The sequence below is a fragment of the Coregonus clupeaformis genome, chromosome 30 (genome assembly GCF_020615455.1).
Source record: "Coregonus clupeaformis isolate EN_2021a chromosome 30, ASM2061545v1, whole genome shotgun sequence".
Taxonomy (NCBI): domain Eukaryota; kingdom Metazoa; phylum Chordata; class Actinopteri; order Salmoniformes; family Salmonidae; genus Coregonus; species Coregonus clupeaformis.
Window position 1 is genome coordinate 20,034,222 of NC_059221.1, and position 15,464 is coordinate 20,049,685.

Here is a 15,464-nt window from a genome sequence, read left to right on the forward strand (position 1 = left end):
GGAGACAGGTTAAAGAAGGATTTTCAAGCCTTGATACAATTGAGACATGGATTGTGCGTGTACCATTCAGAGGGTGAATGGGCAAGAAAAATATTTAAGTGCCTTTGAACGGGGTTGTGTCAAGAACTGCAACGCTGCTGGGTTTTTCACGCTCAACAGTTTCCCTTATGTATCAAGAATGGTCCACCACCCAAAGGACATCCAGCCAAATTGACACAACTGTGGGAGGCATTGGAGTCAACATGGGCCAGCATCCCTGTGGAACGCTTTCGACACCTTGTAGAGTCCATGCCCCGACGAACTGAGGCTGTTCTGAGGGCAAAAGAGGTTCCCAATGTTTGGGATACTCAGTGTATATCTCACAGCCAATCCGCTAGAACGAAGTTATTTACATAATGATAAGTCTGAACCAATCATCTTATGGTGGGCGTGGAGTTGTCCTCTCGCCGGCTAAATTCGTTCCTCAATGCGCACTATCAATCATTCTATTACTAGAATGGCGACTGCTGCGTGCGGTCGTCAGTGTAAAACAGACAGTAATCCTGCCAAATCACACAAAGAACACCTGCGAAAAGGTAAAGACTCACAACGGAGACAGGCGGCTCTTTCTTTTCTGAACAACATATCTCTAGACGGACGGCCTTTATATCATCTCAGCAATGGAAACCTCGGTCAAAGGGACGCAGCCGAGCTCGGAAGTCGAGACGCCGCTGGGGCACATACGACTGGACACCCTCAATTTTCACCGAGTACCTACGGAACCTTCCCCCACGTATCACCTTACTTGGCCGGTGGCGCTGCTACTACTGTGGCGGGGATCTGGGGACTGAGCCCAGTCCCTCCTAATTTGGATATGTCTACAGACACTGGCTCAAGTGCTGCTGTGGGGTGCAGTGAGGTGTTTTTTGAGGGTGTAGACTCCATGGTACCCACAGATACTCCCCTGTCCCCCACTTCTGGACCTCAGACCTTCAATCCAATTGCCAAATCGCCATCTGTGCTCCAGACTCTGAATTCCGTGCCGGGGGATACACGTCAAAGGTGGGACATATTAGCTACTCAATTTTTATTAGGGTGGTAAACAATCAGGGATCTGTCATGATGACCAGCAGTCGGGTCTGTAGGTGTAACTCACTGCTTTTGTATTCATTGTAAGCAACATTGGCTGTTTCAACGTTTGACAGAATAGGCCTGATTTTATAAAGGTGTTCTTACTTCCGCATATTTCCAACAGGTAGTTTCATTATAGAAATCAATGGTTATTCAAATGGTCACAGTCTACCAGACCTACCTTCGAAATTGTAGTTTTTTTTTTTTTTTAATCAGCGTTTTTCTCAAGGCAATAATATTATGATTATATATTTTTATATTATCAACTGCCCCATTTGAGAAAATCGTATCTGCCTGTCAAGGTCAGATAAAAAACGTTGCAGGCAGCTACAAGTGCTGCACAATATATCACTAAATAAAACTAAGGGCTCATACAATTATCTGATATAGTTTTTCCATATTTTGTTTATTGGTTTGCTTATTTTAACAACATTATCTGCTGTGGTTTGTGTAAGTAAACATTAAAATCATTGTCAGATCTTGTCCTGTGTTTTCATCTCTCCCTTCCCCACCCCACATATATTTTTCTGTCTTTCTCTCCCGCTCCTTCTCTCTGATCATCTTTAGAAAAACCAGACAATTACTTAAGCTCCCTCTCACCTAAGATTGTAATTTTGGCTTTGTTATTCAAATATGTGGTATAAAGAAATCTACAAGGTCTTCCTTCATTTATTATTTCAAGAACATTGTTAATTCCCCTCATGCACAGAATTGGTCTACCTCCATATTCTAAAACTCACTGAGAAATGATATGGTACTGCTTGCTATCTGTTGGTCCAGACATTAGACATTTACTAATGTTGACGTTTTAATTGACAAATCTTTTTGGGTTCTCCATTTTGTCTTAGATCACGGAATCATTTGGGCTCTCCAGGACCCGCAAGGGTGGCCAAGAAGGTCCACTTTATCAAGAGTATGAGGCAGTACGACACAAGAGGCAGCAGGTGAGTTAAAGTAGTAGATGAGAGTGTAGGAGATGTTGAGCAAACCATGTATTCTAATGAAATTAACAACCAAAACATAACACTTTCTTCTGTAGGCTCAATAAGTGGGATCGAGAAAGGCATTCTAAATGGCATTTAAGTCAACTCCATGACATACAGTAAATTAGTTAAATTGAATTGATAATTGTACCGTCTATAGAAAAGAGGGAAGAAGATTGCGAAGGCCTTAAGAGTTTTCCATGAAGTAGTTTTACAGCCAGTTCTATACTAAGCCCGTGCAATGCAAACACATACGTTTGGCTTTTAACTAAGAGACCTGCTGGAACTAAGATCGCTCACTTAGCTAGCCCCCTAAACGAGTAACAGCAGGACTGGGTGAATTGCAACAGTGAATTTAACCACCCTTGGAAACAAATCAAAACACCAAAGAGGTGTCCTGTGGAAATATAACCCTCTCTGGCAATAACAGTAAAACACCCCTTATGTAAGATGGGACTGAAATATCACGCTCAGGCTGCACCCAGACTATTCGCTCTCTGTTGAACTTTGTCTCTTCCTCAATGTGTTTTCATGAGCTATGGCTACAGCCTAATGTTAGGTTGTCTTTAGAAAGAAAAGTTTCCCTGGAGACATAAACATAAGACATGCATTTTTGTAATCTTCTCTGTTTCAACAAGGCAAACACAGTTTTAGAACCCCTCTCATTTCACCCTACCTGAACATTACTTAATCATAGACAATATCATGCCCATAGTCTCCTGTGTGTCATGTGTCCAAAATGCGAATACAGTATCACATGTTGCTGACGTGTTGTAACATCGTTTAGCAATAACCAGAGCCATGTATTTAGAGAGTTGGGTTTCTGCATTATGTGACAATTTACATGGCACTCCAGCCATGTTAGCACCCCATTAATATTTACATGTGGAAATAAACACTGTGTACAAAACATTAGGAACACCTTCCTAATATTGAGTTGCACCCACTCTTGCCCTCAGAACAGCCTCAATTCGTCACAGCATGGACTCTAGAAGGTGTGTGTCGAAAGCGTTCTACAGGGATGCTGGCCCATGTTGACTTCAATGCCTCCCACAGTTGTCAAGTTGTCTGGATGTCCTTTGGGTGGTGGACCATTCTTTATACACACAGGAAACTGTTGAGCGTGAAAGATCCAGCAGCGTTGCAGTTCTTGACACACTCAAACCGGTGCGCCTGGCACCTACTACCATACCCCGTTCAAAGGCACTTAAATATTTTGTCTTGCCCATTCACCCTCTGAATGGCACACATACACAATCCATGTCTTAATTGTATCAAGGCTTAAAAATCCTTTAACCTGTCTCCTCCCCTTCACCTACACTGATTTGATGTGGATTTAACAAGTGACATCAATAAGGGAGCATAGACTGACCAGGTGAAAGCTATGTTATGGAACAAGCAGGTGTTCCTAATGTTTTGTACACAGTGTAATGTCTAAAATGAGCATTATAGTGCATTTACATGACACTTCAAAATTATATGGCAGCCATGTTAGTGCTCCATTAACATTACATGGGAAATATTTAAATAATGCTATGTAACTGAATGTCTAGACTTGGAACAATATTAACAATTCTAAACGTTGGCCCAACTCTCTAATATATGGCTCTGGCAATAACCAGTTACACAACAATTCTGGCTTTGCTTATGAACTTGTATTTAGGCTATACAGAGCATTGAAATAACTGTGTAAAACCACTGGAGAGGATGAGAAGGGGATTTAAAAGGTTTCTGTATTTCCCCCAAGGTGAGATAAACATCTCTTATCCAAGGTCTGGCCCCAGCTTTAGCTGCAAGGCTGAGATCCCAAAGGAGAGGCTGCTGGGCTGGCTGAGGTTGTATGTTATTGACTGGTGTGTTGTGAAGACTGGCGCCTTTAGCGGTTGTGTGTAGATTTAGCTTGTCTATAGATAGGCCTAAGTGCTATGGCTGGCTGTTTACAGTTGCTTTGAGCTACTCAGTCGTTTTTAAGCTGTTAGCAGATTTATACTGCATTGGTTGTGTATTAACTTTGTGTAGTTTGTAGTTTCTCACTCAATTTTTTTTCTCTAGTGCTGCTGTTGACTGGCTGAAGTAGCTTTGTTGGCTGACGCTGTTGTTTACAGTATACCATGTTTTTGTCCTGGTAATGTACATTACATTTGACATTTTAGTAATTTAGCAGATGCTGTTATCCGGAGCGACTTACAGTTAGTACATTCATCTTAAGATAGCGAGGTGGGACAACCACATATCACAGTCATAGTAAGTACATTTTTCCTCAAAGTACACTACATGGCCAAAAATATGTGGACACCTGGTTGTCGAACATCTCATTCCAAAATCATGGGCATTAATATGGAGTTGGTTCCCCCTTTTGCTGCTATAACAGCCTCCACTCTTCTGGGAAGGCTTTCCACTAGATGTTGGAACATTGCTGCGGGGACTTGCTTCCATTCAGCCACAAGAGCATTAGTGAGGTCGGGCACTGATGTTGGGCGATTAGGCCTGGCTCGCAGTCGGCGTTCCAATTCATCCCAAAGGGGTTCGATGGGGTTGAGGTCAGGGCTCTGTGCAGGCCAGTCAAGTTCTTCTGCACCGATCTCGACAAACCATTTCTGTATGGACCTCGCTTTGTGCACGGGGGATTGTCATGCTGAAACAGGAAAGGGCCTTCCCCAAACTGTTGCCACAAAGTTGGAAGTACAGAATCGTCTAGAATGTCATTGTATGCTGTAGCGTTAAGATTTCCCTTCACTGGAACTAAGAGGCCTAGCCCGAACCATGAAAAACAGCCCCAGACCATTATTCCTCCTCCACCAAACCTTACAGTTGACACTATGCATTCGGGCAGGTAGCATTCTCCTGGCATCCGCCAAACCTAGATTAATCCGTCGGACTGCCAGATGGTGAAGCGTGATTCATCACTCCAGAGAACTCGTTTCCACTGCTCCACAGTCCAATGGCAGCGAGCTTTACACCACTCCAGCTTACGCTTGGCATTGCGCATGGTGATCTTTGGCTTGTGTGTGGCTGCTCGTCCATTGAAACCCATTTCATGAAGCTCCCGACAAACAGTTTTTGTGCTGACGTTTCTTCCAGAGGCAGTTTGGAACTCTGTAGGGAGTTTTGCAACCGAGGACAGACGACTTTTACGCGCTACGCACTTCAGCACCCGTTCTGTGAGCTTGTGTGGCCTACCGCTTCGCGGCTGAGCCGTTGTTGCTCCTAGACGTTTCCACTTCATAATAAGGAGAGCACTTACAGTTGACCGGGGCAGCTCTAGCAGGGCAGAAATTTGACAAACTATGACGGTGCCACGTTGAAAGTCACTAAGCTCTTCAGTAAGGCCATTCTACTGCCAATGTTTGAATATGGAGATTGCATGGCGGTGTGCTCGATTTTATACACCTGTCAGCAATGGGTGTGGCTGAAATATCAAAATCCACTAATTTGAAGGGATGTCCACATACTTTAGCTATCAGCAAAGTCAGTGCTAGTAAGAGGGAAAAGAGTCAAGTATGATGTTTCTTTATTTTTTGGGGAGGTGCTGTGGGATTATTTAAGATGTTTTTGGAAGATGGTCAGAGACACTGCTGTCCTAGCTTCATTTACATTTGAGTCATTTAGCAGACACTCTTCTCCAGAGCGACTTACAGGAGCAATTAGGGTTAAGTGTTTTGCTCAAGGGCACATCAACAGATTTTTCACCTAGTTGGCTTGGGGATTCGAACCAGCAACCTTTTGGTTACTGGCCCAATGCTCTTAACTGCTAGGCTACCTGCCGCCCACAAAATGGCGCCCTATTCCCTTTAGTGCACTACTTTTGTCCAGGGCTGGTCCTTTGACTGGACTTCCAGTTTCGCCTGTTTGACTGGAGGCTCACGCCCAGGACTGAGTGGGAGCTGCCCTCCCTTAGGGGTGGGAGGGCCAAGAGACCAGAGGTAGCAGAACGGAGTACTCTGGTTGGGGTGTAGGGTTTGAGCAGAGCCTGAAAGTAGGGAGGGGCAGTTCCTCTTGCTTCTCCGTAGGCAAGTACCATGGTCTTGTAGTGGATGCGAGCTTCTACTGGAAGCCAGTGGAGTGTGCGGAGGAGCTGGGTGACATGGGAGAATTTGTGAAAGTTGAACACCAGGCGTGCTGCAGCGTTCTGGACAAGTTGCAGGGATTTGATGGCACAAGCGGGGAGCTCAGCCAACAGCATGTTGCAGTAGTCCAGATGGGAGAAAACAAGTGTCTGGATTAGGACCTGCGCCGCTCCCTGTGTGAGGTAGGGTCGTACTCTACAGATGTTGTAGAGCATGAACCCGCAGGAGAGCGTCACTGCTTTGATGTTTGAAGAGAACGACAGGGTGTTGTCCAGTGTCACGCCAAGGTTCTTTGCACTCTGGGAGGGGGATACCATGGAGTTGTCAACCGTGATGGAGAGGTCTTGGAGCAGACAGGCCTTCCCCGGGAAGAAGAGCAACGCCATCTTGTTGAGCTTGAGGTGGTGGGCCGACATCCAAGCTGAGATATCTGCCAGGCACGCAGAGATGTGTGTCACCACATGGGTGTCAGAAGGGGGAAAGGAGTAAAGTAGTTGAGTGTCATCCGCATAGCCATGATAGGAGAGACCATTGTGAGGATATGATGGAGCAGAGTGACTTGGTGTATAGAGAGAAGAGGAGAGGGCCTAGAACCGAGCCCTGGGGGACACCAGTAGTGAGAGTATGTGGTGCAGATACAGATCCTCTACATGTCACCTGGTAGGAGCGGCCTGCCAGGTAGGATGCAATCCAATAGTGTGCAGAGCCTGAAATGCCAAGTCCTGAGAGGGTGGAGAGGAGGATCTGATGGTTCATGGTGTCGAAGGCAGCGGATAGATCTAGGAGGATGAGAACAGAAGGAGAGAGTCAGCTTTGGCAGTGCTGTGAGCCTCCGTGACACAGTGACATAGAGATGAGCAGTCTCGGGTTAAGTGACCCGTCTTGAAGCCTGACTGGTTAGGGTCAAGAAGATCATTCTGAGCGAGATTGCGAGAGAGTTGGTCAGAGACAGCGCTCAAGTTGTTTGGAAAGAAAAGAAGGCATACATGTCTGTAGTTTTTTTTACATCAGAGGGGTCAAGTGTTCTTGAGGAGGGGAGCGACTCGGGCCATTTTGAAGCCTGAGGGGATGCAGCCAGTGGTCAGGGATGAGGAACGGGAGAAGGGAGGATGGGGTCGTGCGGGCAGGTTGTTGGGCGGCCGGATCTCACTAGTCGCAGGATTTCATCTGTAGAAAGAGGTCAAGGCATAGGGTAGTTCTGTGTGAGTGGGACCAGTGGATTCAATAGGCTGAGTGAACGAGGAGTGGATGTCGTCAACTTTATTTTCAAAGTGGTTTACAAAGTTGTCCGCAGAGAGGGAGGAGAAGGTGGAAAAGGGTTTCCTAGAGTTACAGAGGAAGAGAAGAAGGAGTGAAAGGATGATAGGTCCTCCAGAAGTTTTAGCTCAGCTGCCCACAGCCCTGTTCTGTAAGCTCGCAATGAGTCACTCAGCTGCCCACAGCCCTGTTCTGTAAGCTCGCAATGAGTCACTCAGCTGCCCACAGCCCTGTTCTGTAAGCTCACAATGAGTCACTCAGCTGCCCACAGCCCTGTTCTGTAAGCTCGCAATGAGTCACTCAGCTGCCCACAGCCCTGTTCTGTAAGCTCACAATGAGTCACTCAGCTGCCCACAGCCCTGTTCTGTAAGCTCGCAATGAGTCACTCAGCTGCCCACAGCCCTGTTCTGTAAGCTCGCAATGAGTCACTCAGCTGCCCACAGCCCTGTTCTGTAAGCTCGCAATGAGTCACTCAGCTGCCCACAGCCCTGTTCTGTATGCTCGCAATGAGTCACTCAGCTGCCCACAGCCCTGTTCTGTAAGCTCGCAATGAGTCACTCAGCTGCCCACAGCCCTGTTCTGTAAGCTCGCAATGAGTCACTCAGCTGCCCACAGCCCTGTTCTGTAAGCTCGCAATGAGTCACTCAGCTGCCCACAGCCCTGTTCTGTAAGCTCGCAATGAGTCACTCAGCTGCCCACAGCCCTGTTCTGTAAGCTCGCAATGAGTCACTCAGCTGCCCACAGCCCTGTTCTGTAAGCTCGCAATGAGTCACTCAGCTGCCCACAGCCCTGTTCTGTAAGCTCGCAATGAGTCACTCAGCTGCCCACAGCCCTGTTCTGTAAGCTCGCAATGAGTCACTCAGCTGCCCACAGCCCTGTTCTGTAAGCTCGCAATGAGTCACTCAGCTGCCCACAGCCCTGTTCTGTAAGCTCACAATGAGTCACTCAGCTGCCCACAGCCCTGTTCTGTAAGCTCACAATGAGTCACTCAGCTGCCCACAGCCCTGTTCTGTAAGCTCGCAATGAGTCACTCAGCTGCCCACAGCCCTGTTCTGTAGGCTCGCAATGAGTCACTCAGCTGCCCACAGCCCTGTTCTGTAAGCTCGCAATGAGTCACTCAGCTGCCCACAGCCCTGTTCTGTAAGCTCGCAATGAGTCACTCAGCTGCCCACAGCCCTGTTCTGTAAGCTCGCAATGAGTCACTCAGCTGCCCACAGCCCTGTTCTGTAAGCTCGCAATGAGTCACTCAGCTGCCCACAGCCCTGTTCTGTAAGCTCGCAATGAGTCACTCAGCTGCCCACAGCCCTGTTCTGTAAGCTCGCAATGAGTCACTCAGCTGCCCACAGCCCTGTTCTGTAAGCTCGCAATGAGTCACTCAGCTGCCCACAGCCCTGTTCTGTAAGCTCGCAATGAGTCACTCAGCTGCCCACAGCCCTGTTCTGTAAGCTCGCAATGAGTCACTCAGCTGCCCACAGCCCTGTTCTGTAAGCTCGCAATGAGTCACTCAGCTGCCCACAGCCCTGTTCTGTAGGCTCGCAATGAGTCACTCAGCTGCCCACAGCCCTGTTCTGTAGGCTCGCAATGAGTCACTCAGCTGCCCACAGCCCTGTTCTGTAGGCTCGCAATGAGTCACTCAGCTGCCCACAGCCCTGTTCTGTAAGCTCGCAATGAGTCACTCAGCTGCCCACAGCCCTGTTCTGTAAGCTCGCAATGAGTCACTCAGCCACAGAGCAGGAGGGGAGGGCCGAGCTGGCCAAGAGGAAAGGTGACAGTGCGAGTCATAGGATGCGGAAAGGGAGGAGAGTAGGGTCGAAGAGGCAGAATCAGGAGGGAGAAGGATTTAGCAGAAGGGAAAGATGATAGGATAGAAGAGGGGAGAGTAGTGGGAGAGAGAGAGCGAAGATTACAACGGCGCTAGGGTGGGAGGAAAGGGAGACAGAAAACAAACTAGTGATCAGAGACCTGGAGGGCGGTTGCCGTGAGATTAGTAGGCGAACAGACTCTAGTAAAGATGAGGTCAAGCGTATTGCCTGCCTTGTATACTTATTGTACTAATAAGTGCAGTACTAATGCTGTAGTTTAGTAGTGTGTGTGACTGTAGCTGTTGTTTGTGTAGCCTGACACTGTATGTTTTGTGTGCCTGTACTTGCTATCTATGTCCTGCAGGATTATGCTGATTTGTGCCAAGCGGTCTCTATGTGCTGCTTTCTCAGTGCTGCCCTATGGAGAATGTATTCACCTCAGGTACAAACACACAGCCCCAACCAACTAGAGGTGTCATGTATCGCCCTCAGGAAAGGAGTTGTGTTATAATGATCACAGGCTTTAATGTGGAGCTGCATGATGGTGACATGAGTAGTTTCTCTTCCTGCCCACCCAGTGACCCAAAGCTGGAGGCTCAGAGACAACGGCTGTCCACTGGGGTGGGCTCTGACCTGTTCCCTGGCCTGGAGGGCCTGGGGGTGGAGCTAGGTGCATATGGAAAGGTAAGGTTGAACTGGAGAGTGTGATTACGTACTATCTGTCTGTGCTTTGTGTTAGTTGACATGCATCTTTCCTCGTCAGACGGTATCGTACGCCCGGTTCCTTTTTCCCACTAATGCCCTGGTGAGGCCGAAGAGCAGTGGACCACTAGAGCCCAGCACAACACAGACCCCCCTGTCCCGTTACCGAGGCAACAGCCAGAAGAACTACACCAACCCGTCTCGACTCAACAGCACCATAGGACAGGACCCTAGTACGCTCCACTTCACTAGAATAGAGGCTTACATACACTCTCTCTCTTCTCTGGCAAATTGTTTTTGCAATCATTACTGTGTGTGTGTCTTCTCATTTGATTTAATACCCATTTTTACAGGTATAGAAGACCTGGCAGACTATGATCCCTACCTACTCAGTGACCCTCAGTGGCCTTGCGGGAGACACAAGAGAGTTCTTATATTTGCATCATATATGGTAAGCATTCATATAAAATGATACATGTAACACACACCTCAACACATGACTTTGTAACTAGACAATATATCACAAGACACACTGACATTCCAGAATGCACTGATTTTGTACAGTAGCACCATTATAAACATAAAACAATCCATATCATAAAGCAATTTTATGACAAGTAATCTTTACTACACATAATACAAATTACATCATATTATAAACTGGGTGGTTCGAGCCCTGAATGCTGATTGGCTGACAGCCATGGTATATCAGACCGTATACCACGGATATGACAATTACGCTCTAATTACGTTGGTAACCAGTTTATAATAGCAATAACGCACCTCGGGGGTTTGTGGTATATGGCCTATACCATGGCTAAGGGCTGTATCCAGGCACTCTGCCTTGCGTTGTGCCTAAGAACAGCCCTTAACCATGGTATATTGGTCATATACAACACCCCCTGGGCCTTATTGCTTAATTATACCATGGCATTGTTGAATACTCGTTTTTGATTGGCTTGAAGGGATTTCTAGAACATGCATTATTTGCCTATAACGCACGGTATAATTAAATGGCTATAGTTCTTACATGTTCTATGTTGGAGCTGCTTTTGAAAGCAAAAGTCGAATTGTTTTTCATAATAGCAAGCTAGGACTGATGGTTTGGTTAGCTAAACTACCAAGTCTGTTTGCTTACCAAGGCAACTACTGTCAAAACTTGCTAGCTACTTCAGTGGATGTTGAACACATTTCTACCTGCAAATGAACACATTTCTAGCAGTAAATTAGTTAAATTATAGCCATGGTATAAAAGGGATAATCAACTCGGGGCTCTATGCGTTCTCTGGAAAATAATGCAACTCCGTGGAAGGTCAGTTACACTCCGCTAGCGCGTCGTAGAACACACATTCCACGTCGTTCATTATTTTCCAGAGAACGCATAGAGCCCCGAGTTGATTATCCCTTACATGGAATCTCTATGAATAGGATGAAAGCAAAGTTCTCATATTTATCTTGTTCCCTGTCTTCCAGACGACTGTTATTGAGTATGTGAAGCCGTCAGACCTGAAAAAAGACATGAATGAGACGTTCAAGGAGAAGTTCCCCCATATCAAACTGACCCTCAGCAAGATAAGAAGGTGCAGACATGAGCACACATAAGTCAACACATTCTTTTTTTAAATCCACTGTCTATATCGATGTCTGAAACTCCCCTTTGTATCTTTGTCTCCAAACCATGCATTTACAAATGCAAATCCTGCATATCTGCCTACCATGCACAACCATAACCTCCCTCCTGTTTGACAGCCTGAAGCGGGAGATTCGTGCGGTGGGAGAAGAGTGCAGTCTGCAGCCAGTCACGGTGGCGATGGCCTTTGTGTACTTTGAGAAACTGGTGCTGCAGGGCCGCCTGAACAAACAGAACAGGAAGCTGGTGTCTGCTGCCTGCGTCCTGCTGGCAGCTAAGATCAGCAGTGATCTGAAGAAGCAGGAGGTCCGACAGCTGATTGACGTGAGTGAAGCAATTTCTTACATGTACATTTTAGTCATTTAGCAGACTCTCTTATCCAGAGCAACCTACAATCAAGTAGCTCTACTAACATAACATACAATATTATTCAACCCACCCATTTGAGCGTGACATACATTTTTCTAAGAATTGAAAATACCGTACTATTCAGATTCTTAGCCATCTTGTTGCTCCCCCCCTCCCTCTATGGTAGAGCAGAAGCTGGAGGAACGTTTTCGTATAAACCGGCGGGAGTTGATTCCATTGGAGTTCCCTGTCCTGGTTGCCTTGGAGATGGGGCTCTACCTCCCTGACAGCAAGGTCATGCCGCACTACCGCAGGCTGGTGCAGCAGGGCTAGGCTGGAGCCTGGAAGTGGCCTGGAGCACTGGCCTGGGGCCAGTTTGGATATTGATTGGAAATGCTGATCCTGGATCATCACCCAGAGGGAGGCATCTTCTACCCTAGAATCTGTTTAGGTGTAGCAGGTCAGCCCAGCCGACATGCCCCTTATTCAAACTGGGGGAATAAAAGGGTTTGGGTACGGTACTCAATATTTATTTTTTATTCTTCTTTATCATGAGTTGAACCCCTTGATATGACTTGATATGATGGATTAAGAATATTTTCTGCAAAGATATTGGACTATGATTTTTCTTTGTTTTGATTCTTGTTGTGTCCGTTTGTTCCGAACTTTCTGGGGTGTGTATTGCATTCTGATCGATAAAAAAACAAACATGTTTATTTGTACAAACAGTACAGGTTAAATATTGACTGAAAAATAGCTCAAACTGGGTGTAGGATGGGTAGGGTAGCATCCCAATGGGGGTGTCTGTAAGAACACACAGAGAGGAGGCTTTGATGTTGATGGTTGCCATATCAGTTTGAAATCATTTCATTTACCGTCCAAAGGTGCAGAAAAGTCATTTTTATGTGTAAATGGTGCCTGGTGTTGCTATTTTTGCTCATTATAGCTCAAATCAAAGTTTATTGGTCGCGTACCCTGATTTGCAGATGTTATCGCAGGTGCAACGAAATGCTTGTTTCTAGCTCCAACAGTGCAGTAATGTCTAGCAAAACTATATATGTATGTATCACAGTACCAGTCAGATGTTTGGACACACCTACTCATTCCAGGGTTTATTTTTTATTTTTACTATTTTCTACATTGTAGAATAATAGTGAAGATATCAACACTATGAAATAACACATATAAACAAATCAAAAATATATCGGAGGTTCTTCAAAGTAGCCACCCTTTGCCTTGATGACAGCTGAAATAAAAGAACCCAGAAATGTTCCTTATGCACAAAAAGCTTATTTCTCTCAAAAGTTGTGCACAAATTTGTTTACATCCCAGTTAGTGAGCAATTCTCCTTTGCCAAGATAATCCATCCACCTAAAAGGTTTGGCATATCAAGAAGCTGATTAAACAGCATGATCATTACACATGTGCACCTTGTGCTGGGAACAATAAAAGGCCACACTAAATTGTGCAATGTCACAGATGTCTCAAGTTTTGAGGGAGTGTGCAATTCGCATGCTGACTGCAAGAATGTCCACCAGAGCTGTTGCCAGAGAATGTAGGTCTCTGGTAGAGGTCTCTACCATAAGCCACCTCCAATATCATTTTAGAGAATTACATCCAACCGGCCTCACAACCGCAGACCACGTGTATGGCGTGGTGTGGGCGAGCGGTTTGCTGATGTCAACGTTGTGAACAGAGTGCCCCATGGTGGTGGTGGGGTTATGGTATGGGCAGGCATAAGCTACAGATAACGAACACAATTGCATTTTATCAATGGCAATTTGAATGCACCGAGATACTGTGACGAGATCCTGAGGCCCATTGTCGTGCCATTCATCCGCCACCATCACCTCATGTTTCAGCATGATAATGCACGGCACCATGTCGCAAGGATCCGTACATAATTCCTGGAAGCTGAAAATGTCCAGGTTCTTCAATGGCCTGCATACTCACCAGACATGTCACCCATTTGAGCATGTTTGGGATGCTTTGGATCAACGTGTACGACAGCATGTTCCAGTTCCCCCCAATATCCAGCAACTTCGCACAGCCATCGAAGAGGAGTGGGACAACAGGCCACAATCAACAGCCTGATCATCTCTATGCGAAGGAGGTTGCATGAGGCAACTGGTGGGCACACCAGATACTGACTGGTTTCCTTATATGAACTGTAACTCAGTAAAATCTTTGAAATTGCTGCATGTTGCGTTTTTAATTTTTGTTCATTATTTATATCTATACTAAACAAAAATATAAACGCAACAATTTCAAAGATTTTACTGAGTTGCAGTTCATATAAGGAAATCAGTCAATTGAAATAAATAAATTAGGCCCTAATCTATGGATTTCACACGACTGGGCAGGGGCACAGCCATGGGTGGGCATAGGCCCACCCACTTGGGAGCCAGGCCAACCCACTGGGGAGCCAGGCCCAGCCAATCAGATTGAGATTTTCCCCACAAAAGGGCTTCATTACAGACAGAAATACTCCTCAGAACCCCCTCAGACGATCCCGCAGGTGAAGAAGACGGATGTGGATGTCCTGGGCTGGCGTGGTTACACATGGACTGTTGGACGTACTACCAAATTCTTTAAAATGGCACTGGAGGCGGCTTATGGTAGAGAAATTAACATTCAATTCTCTGGCAACAGCTCTGGTGGACATTCCTGCAGTCAGCATGCCAATTGCACACCCTCAACTTGAGACATCTGTGGTATTGTGTTGTAACAAAACTGCACATTTTAGTGGCCTTTTTATTGTCCCCAGCACAAGGTGCACCTGTGTAATGATCATGCAGTTTAATCAGCTTCTTGATTTGCCAAACCTGTCAGGTGGATGGATTATCTTGGCAAAGGAGAAATGCTCACTAACAGGGATGTAAACAAATTTGTGCACAACATTTGAGAGAAATAAGCTTTTTGTGCATATGGAAAATGTCTGGGATCTTTTATTTCGGCTCATGAAACATGGGACCAACACTTTACATGTTTAGTTTATATTTTTGTTCTGTGTGTGTATATATGTATGTGTGTATGTATGTATGTATGTGTATATATATATGTATATATATATGTATATATATATGTATATATATATATGTATATATATTATGTATATATATTATATATATATGTATATATTATATATATGTATATATATATATATATGTATATATATTATATATATATGTATATATTATATATATATGTATATATGTATATATATGTATATATATGTATATATATGTATGTATATATATACATATATATGTATATATATACATATATATGTATATATATATGTATATATGTATATATGTGTATATATATGTATATGTATATATATATTGTATATATATTATATGTATATATATTATATATATATGTATATATATTGTATATATATGTATATATATGTATATATATGTATATATATGTATATATATGTATATATATGTATATATATATGTATATATATTATGTATATATGTGTATATATATGTATATGTATATATATATATATTGTATATATATTATATATATATGTATATATATTATATGTATA

The 15,464-nt window shown here is 44.7% G+C and overlaps 1 protein-coding gene across 2 annotated transcripts; it reads left to right on the top strand.

The window, feature by feature from the left end:
• The first annotated feature begins 497 nt into the window (after nt 1-497).
• LOC121545690 (CDK5 and ABL1 enzyme substrate 2) lies at nt 498-12,511 on the top strand. Of its 2 annotated transcripts, XM_041856442.2 has the most exons (9): nt 498-1,041; nt 1,959-2,054; nt 9,584-9,661; nt 9,798-9,903; nt 9,983-10,154; nt 10,275-10,372; nt 11,395-11,501; nt 11,671-11,875; nt 12,092-12,511. In XM_041856442.2, exons 1-9 carry the CDS (start codon nt 854-856, stop codon nt 12,230-12,232), a joined length of 1,191 nt encoding a protein of 396 aa, XP_041712376.1. In that variant the 5' UTR covers nt 498-853; the 3' UTR covers nt 12,233-12,511. The 2 variants fall into 2 exon arrangements, with proteins under 2 accessions (XP_041712376.1, XP_041712377.1); XM_041856443.2 differs by lacking the exon at nt 9,584-9,661.
• The last annotated feature ends 2,953 nt before the right edge of the window (nt 12,512-15,464 follow it).